Here is a 7750-nt window from a genome sequence, read left to right on the forward strand (position 1 = left end):
AACGCTGATAATAAATCAGCATATTAAAATGATTTCTGAAGGATCATGTGACACTGAATACTGGAGTAATGATGCTGAAAATTCAGCTTTGCATCACAGGAATAAATTATATTTTAAAGTATATAAAAACAGAAAACCACTGTTTTAAATTGCATTAACATTTCACAATATTGTTTTTTACTGTATTTTTAATCAAATAAATGCAGCCTTGATGAGCAGAAAAGTCTCCTTTAAAAAGCATTAAAAATCTCAAACTTTTAAGCGGCAGTGTATATGTAAAATATATATATTTATATATAATATAAATGATATACAAGTGTTTACATACAAATACATACAATACATTAATTTTTAAAAAAAGATATACATATATGACTGTTGCTGCGTCCCAATTCGCATACTATCCGTACTAAATAGTATTCGAAAAAAGAATTAGTATGTCCCAAATCGTAGTATGGTTAAAAAAGTATTCCAAAGATTCCCGGATGGTCTACTACTTCCGGTTGGAATTCGAAGTGCGGATCGATGCACACTCTAGAGGCTAATATTGCCCACAACACATTGCGCGCGGGAGGGAGGAGCTTGAGAACGTGTAAACATGGCGGCTGGAGGTGGTGATGGAGAAGTGCCCTCAGTATTTAAATGTAAGAATTTAAACGTTTTACTATAATAAAGTTTTTTTTTTTTTTAATCCTTTGTGAGATTAATGAATTGATGTGTGAAAAGAGTACCGTGTTAATCTTGTAGGGACAGATGAAGACACTGAGCGCCTAATTACTTGGCGCATTGCCAATGAATCCCTTTTTACGGGGAAAAGAAACGCTGCCATTAAAGGATTTGAGTAAGTAACGGTTATTTGTATGCTTTTGTAGATGCTGTATTAACTGTCCTATTGTAGTGTGCTTGTTACATTGGTATAATAAGCCCCAATATTTGGGTGTTTTAATTTATTGTTATATTGTGTATTCGGGGATTTACCACAGAGACACGACTAAATTGTAGGGTACAGCTTGTGGTTTTTGACATTTTCCGGACTCCTGCACGAACAGTGTAAACTCTGGTAACACTTTAAAATAAGGTTCATTATTTAATATTAGTAAACTTCTAAAGTAGTTAACATGAACTAAGATTAAACAGTTCTGCAGCATTAATCGTAGTTATTGAGTAATTTCAGCATTTACTAATGCATTGCAAATGTATGTTAGCATTAGCTAATACACCGTGAACTAACAATGAACAACTGTGTTTTTATTAACATTAACAAAGATTGATAAATAGTAAATGTATTGATCATTGTTCATGTTAGTTAAAATGTTAACAAATGACACCTTATTGTAAAAAAAATTTTTTATCTTGATGCCTAAATCTATTCATGTTGTCTTTAGTCTGTAATAAGATATAAGAAACAGTCTATAGAAGGAACAGATGTAAGAAAAGTCTAGATCAGGGATTGGCATCTTCAGACCTGGATGGCCACAGTCCTGCAGAATTGAGCCTCAACCCTTATCAAACACACCTAAACAAACTAACCACGTTCTTCAAGATCACTAGAAAAATAGAGTCAGGTGCTGTTTGATTAGGGTTGGAGCTCAACTCTGCAGAGCAGTGGCCCTCCAGGAAAGGAGTTACTCAGCCCTGGTCTACATGAAGAGTTTATGCTGACTGTCAGTTATTTTTAGCCCTTTTTGATGGGATGTGGGAAAATGTCAAATTTAAAAGGTAATTCCCATAATTGTGCAGTTTAAGTTGGTTAAATCAAAATGAATAAAATTTAACCAAGCTCATTTAACGTAGTGTGTATTTTATTAACATTATACCTTAAAAACATGTGCATACACACCTACTTAAGAGCATTGAACTTTATATTGTTTGCAGTTATCTTTAAGAAAATGTTTTAAATTGAGGTTTGCCTTGGCTACATAGGGCAATGTCTTTCAGTTTGTTGTTACTAATATTTGTATTGCTTATTAGCTTCAACTTAAAATATGTTTTGTGTTTAGGCTCAATGGATTTGTTTGCTCTATTCAGGATTCTCTGATATTTCTGTAAATATGTACTTATTGTTTTCTCTTTTGGGTACGCAAGAGCCTTCATCCATGAAAAAAACCTAAAAGGAAAGGTTTCAGCAACATGGGTGAAGAAAAAATGGGAAAACCTAAAGCAAAAATACAAAGTAAGTACATGTAATGTTGCGTGTTGTCCTTTATTATTATTTTTTCAATAAATATGGATAACCAGTTAAATTATTAAAACGTTCACTTCCAGAACAAAAATTTACAGAATTTATTCACCACCTTGTCATCCTCGATGCTCATATGTTTCTTTCTTCAGTTGTGTTTTTGAGGAAGACATTTCAGGATTTCTCTCCATATAGAGGACTTCTATGGTGCCTGCTTGAACTTATAAATTGTAGTTTAAATGCACCTTCAAAGGACTCTAAATGATCTCAGCCGAGGAAGAAGGGTCTTATCCAGCTAAAGGACCGTTATTTTCTAAAAAAATAAATAAACTCAAACTCTCGTCTTGCTCTGCATGTCCGGTTCAAGACTGTTGAAAAACTCCCATCTCGTTTTCACACAGAGCTAGAAAAGATGAGCACTTGAGGTTAAAAAGTATATAAATTGCCATTTTTTTAAAAAGAAAATAACTGATTGTTTCAAAAGATAAAACCATTCTTTCTTGACTGGGATCATGTAGAGCCCTTCGAAGCTGCATTTAAACTGCATTTTGGAAGTTCAAACTCACAGGCACTGTTTAAGTCTACTACAGTATATGGAGAGAAATCCTTTAATGTTTTCCTCAAAAACATTTTTTTTTTTTTTACGACAATAGAAAGACAAACATCTTGAATGACAAGGAGGTAAGTAAATTATCTTACAATTTTTGTTTTGGAAGGGAATTTTTCCTTTAACTAGTGTTTTTACACATTGTATAGGATCTGAAGTGTCCACAGTCAGGGCTCAGCACTGAGGGAGGCGAACTAACAGCAGCATCATGGAAGTGGTATGGGGTGATGGATGCTGCATTAGGTTCTAAGCCATCCATCACCCCACCTGTGCTTATACAATCTGGCAGCCAAGATGATGCTGTTGGTTCATCTCCCTCTGTTGCTGACCCTTCTGATGATGCTGGCAGGAAAAGAAAGCGAGGGTCCGGAGAGAGTGAACTTTTGGTATATTTGAGAGAGCTGGAGGAACGGGAGGCAAAGAGAGAGGAACAGGCACAACAGAGAGAGGAAAGAAGAGAGAGAGAGTTTGAAGAGAGAGAGAGAAGAAAAGAGGAGGAAAGAAAAGAGAGAGAAGAAGAAGCCAGAAGGAGAGAAGAAGAGTTTAGGGCAAGAATGGAGCGTAGAGATGAAGAAATGAGAAGAGAGGCTGCAGCAAGGGAAGAGAGGTTCCTTGCCTTAATGGCTGTCTTGACCAAATCATTAATAAATAAATAATTGCAATGAATAATAATAAATAAATAAAATACATACGTCTACATACAATAATAAAAAACTAAATCAAAGCTTGTATTATGTTCCCAGAATCTTCTGTAAATAGTATATTTTTTTAAAAACCTTTGTACATCTTCAGAACACAAATTAAGATATTTTGATGAAATCGGAGAGCTCTCAGACCCTCCACAGACAGCAAGGGTCCTACCATGTTCAAGGTACCTGTGTCACCCTAGCCTAGTACCTCTTGGAGAGTACCATGACACATGAGAAGAATTGTCGAATAACATTACTTGATTTTTTTAAGTATTCTTGGAGCTTAAGCATAAAATTATGGTTGAACCAGTAATGTCACATGGAATATTTTTGTTCTTGTTACCTTTCTGGGCTTCTAACATGGAAGAACCCTGTCAGAGAGCTCTCAGATTTCATCAAAATATCTTATTTTGTGTTCTGAAGATGAATGAATGTCTTACAAGTTTGGAACAACATGATGGTGACTAATTAATGATTTGATTTTGGGGTGAACTATTCCTTTAAGAATATATTAGTAAGTATACATTTAAAAAATAAATTGACATGTATTCAGCTATAAACTGTAAAGTCCACTGTAGGATGATTGCAGGATCTGGAAGGGTTAATATAAAAATATTATTCATATTGATTTACTCTGTATTTGCTAACAGTTGATTAGTCTGTTTTTGTTTTGTTTTTTACAAAAAGTAATACAGCATTTTTTAAAATTAAGGTAATTTCAATGGATCCACCACACAGGCTAAGTGTTTTTATATATAAATGTAAACATCTGAATTCAAGGAGTTAAGTTAGGTTCTAGGAGAAGCAGCCGCAAGCACTGGAGAAGGCAATTGTTTTTTACTGTAATTTTCTAAATACATTTATCCCATTACCATAAAAGTTTGTTACTCCTCAGCTACAATTTAGCCAATTTTAGAGCTATAAACATGTAAACCAGTGTTACTGCGATACAAAGCCCATATCAAATTGTATGTTGATTGAAATATGTTTAATACTGCCAGTACAAAAATCTTTATTTACATTACCATTAATTAATTAATTTGTTTATTTAACTGGGGATGTTAAGTATTAGTACATTCGTGAAGGATTTGTAAGAAATGTGTAACAGAAAATAACTTTTTAACAAGGGAGAATTTAAATACATGTTTCTAAGCATAGTCATGTTCCATTAAGGCAGGAACGTGGATGTCGGGTGCGGACACTGCTGCTGCTAGACGGTTCCTGACGACATCACCGCACACCACTTCCCTGGCTTCGATGTTGTGCTCATTGACATCACCCTCATCGTCGTCATCCACATCTGCATCTATTATGTCACCAGCAGCCAGACACATGTTGTGCAGAATCACACAGCATGTGATGACGATTGGGGTGAATTCTGGGCTCACCTCAAGGGCTTTAAAAAAGATGGACCTCCAGCGGGTCTTAAGCATCCCAAAGGCCCTCTCAATCACACATCTGGCCCTGGAATGATGCCTGTTGTAGCGGGCCTCAACTGGAGAGGCAACAGGTTCACGGTAGGGTGTCATGATGGTGATGGGTGATGTGAGGCAGGGGTACCCTCCATCTCCCAAGATGCAACGGCCCTCTGGTGGATATAACTGCCTGCTGTAAATGGCACTGTTCTTGAGGGCCCTTGCATCGTGGACAGATCCTGGAAAGCCGACACAGATATCCAAGAACTTTCCCCTGTGATCGCACACAGCCTGGAGCAGCACTGAATGGAATAATTTCCTGTTAAAATAACAGGATGCATTGACGGCTGGCGGCTTTACACGGATGTGGCAGCCGTCAATAGCGCCGACTGCCATGTGAAAAGCAGGAGAGCCTGACAGCCTGGCAAATCCTGCACCGATCTCCTCCACCTCTTCACCCTGAGGGAGTTGCACAATATTTTTTAGCAGGCCAAGGACAGCCCTGCTGACTTTGTGCACAACCCTGTGAACTGTTGATTTGGGGATGGCAAAGGCTGAGGCAACAACACGGTATGATGCAGCATGGGCCAGCCAGTACAGGAACATCACAACCTCGATGTCCTTTGACCATCCATGGTCAACCTCATAAGGCAATGCGGCTATGAGGTTGACTATGGCTTGTCTGTTGAGGCGAAGATAGGGGCGGAGGTTAGATTCCCTGTCCAAAAACAGCTTCAGGATGGGAACTGTCACATTCAACTGACAGTAAGGTGTGGTGATGTCGGTCTACAAAGTAATAAATAAAAAGACTCCAGTACAGTGTCAAGTGTCATATTTATATCAACTGTGTTTCTTTTTGTAGATTTATGCCTAAACCTGTTCATGTGTGTGTGTGAGATTTTGGACAACAATACCAGTCATAAGGGTCTTTTTTTTTTTTTTTGAAAATGAGGTTGTATGGGTTGTTAGGATAGGACAATATTTGGTCAAGATACAACTATTTGAAAATTTGGGATTTGAGGGTTCAAAAAAACTAAATGTGAGAAAATCACCTTTAACAGTTTTGATATATTCATGGTAGGAAATTTACAAAAACCTTAATGGAACATGACCTTTACTTAATATTCTAAAGATTTTAGCATAAAAGTAAAACAAATTGAGAATTCTGAGAAAGGTTTTGGCTATTGCTACAAATATACCACTGCTTATGACTGGTTTTGTGGTCCAGTGTCTTTTATATATACACACACACACACACACACACACACACACACACACACACATGTATTTATGTATTGTAAACATTACTTATTAATACTTTATTTTTACTTAACGTATTTTAGGTTATTTTATACGTTTAGCTTTCATTGTTACACACATTGCACATGAACGTCAACACCAGCCTCCTCACGAAAGACCTGCGTTTGGTAGATCTACGGCGACGTGCTGCTTCTCTCTTCAAGCTGGTAGGACGCATATTAGAGCGGTATATACGAAATGAGGAAAAAAAAATAGATAAAATGCGAAAATTAAGTGATATTGAGTAAATAGGAATCAATGAACTTGCTTTGGATGCTTTGTTTACGTTGGTTGTGCGTAACTAGGCAACAAAGTTCTCTTACGTTATATGACGTCTTGGTAGTATGTCCCAGAACGTTCATACTATTTTGCTACATACTCAAAAGTACGTACTTTTCAATACGAAAAAAAGTACATACTTTTAGTACGTAGTATAAGTATGCGAATTGGGACGCAGCATGTGTTTTTATATATACATAACAAATATACACAGTACACACACACACACACACATATATATGCAAACACAAACTTTTATTTTGAATCAATTAATCGTGACTAATTGCTTTGCAGCTCTACTTTAACCAAGCAAACGCATTTCTGTTGAACTTAGGAATGCATTGGCCAATCAGAGGCGCTTTGATTAGTCAGCGCTGAAAACGCACCAATCAGAAGCACTTAGATTAGTCAGCCATAAAAAAAAACCAGTGCAGATACGATGTATATAAAATGATGTATATTTCGTAGCTTCAGTGATTATAATGGGAATTTTTGTATAAATTGTGCTAGACTTGGCTAACGTCATGGACCACATGTTATGTTTTATATCGTTTTTTTTTTTTTTACATGTATAATTTAGATGCAATTTTAAACAGTCTATTGTTAAACAGTTAAACAGTCTAAGGGACAAATATTGCTCCTTAATTTAAAAGTTCATTTCTGACCCTGTAAATTCTCTGAGAAGTATATCATAAAAGGGGGCTGTTCCTCGAAAAAGCCTGTGTTCACTATCAACTAAGAGCTAAAGTGAAAACAAAACACAATGTACTTGAAGTACTATGATGTAATCATAAAGGACGCCCACAAGTGAATGAAGCTGGACATTTTGTTTTCAATTTGTATGATTAGGAAATTCGCTGTGGCAGTCACTGGCTTATAAAATCCATTTGTTTAATAACACTAAAAAGGAATCATTTATAGATAAGCCGAGGAGCCTGCAGAGGGTCCTGTTTTATGTAAACACCTAATAACTTTATACAATACAATTCCTTTGTATTAAATTCCTGGACATAGTAACAATTTCCTCTTTGGTTTCTAACATCTGTAATTTTCACTTTGATTTTGTCGCTTGGCAATAAAATACTCTGGACAGTTCCAGAGCCTTATGTTGGTTGGACACTTTATCGAGAAGCGTAACACATGCACATGTGCACCATCTGGGCATATTTTTAAGAGAAATAGCTTGTTCCTGGTTCTTTTCCTGTTGGCCTTTGACTTAACAGGGTCATCCTTCAAGATCTGCTCACTCTGTCCTCTCAATGGTCAATCACATGGCTCCCCT

General features: G+C 36.5%; 1 protein-coding gene across 2 annotated transcripts; it reads left to right on the forward strand.

The window, feature by feature from the left end:
* Positions 1-544: 544 nt before the first annotated feature.
* LOC141283563 (uncharacterized) lies at positions 545-5712 on the forward strand. 2 transcript variants are annotated; one of them, XM_073816863.1, is made up of 4 exons: positions 545-644; positions 748-841; positions 2086-2173; positions 4649-5712. In XM_073816863.1, exons 1-4 carry the CDS (start codon positions 599-601, stop codon positions 4946-4948), a joined length of 528 nt encoding a protein of 175 aa, XP_073672964.1. In that variant the 5' UTR covers positions 545-598; the 3' UTR covers positions 4949-5712. The 2 variants fall into 2 exon arrangements, with proteins under 2 accessions (XP_073672964.1, XP_073672963.1); XM_073816862.1 differs by lacking the exon at positions 4649-5712 and adding an exon at positions 2936-3525.
* The last annotated feature ends 2038 nt before the right edge of the window (positions 5713-7750 follow it).

Source organism: Garra rufa, chromosome 13 (genome assembly GCF_049309525.1).
Source record: "Garra rufa chromosome 13, GarRuf1.0, whole genome shotgun sequence".
In the NCBI taxonomy this organism is placed as follows: domain Eukaryota; kingdom Metazoa; phylum Chordata; class Actinopteri; order Cypriniformes; family Cyprinidae; genus Garra; species Garra rufa.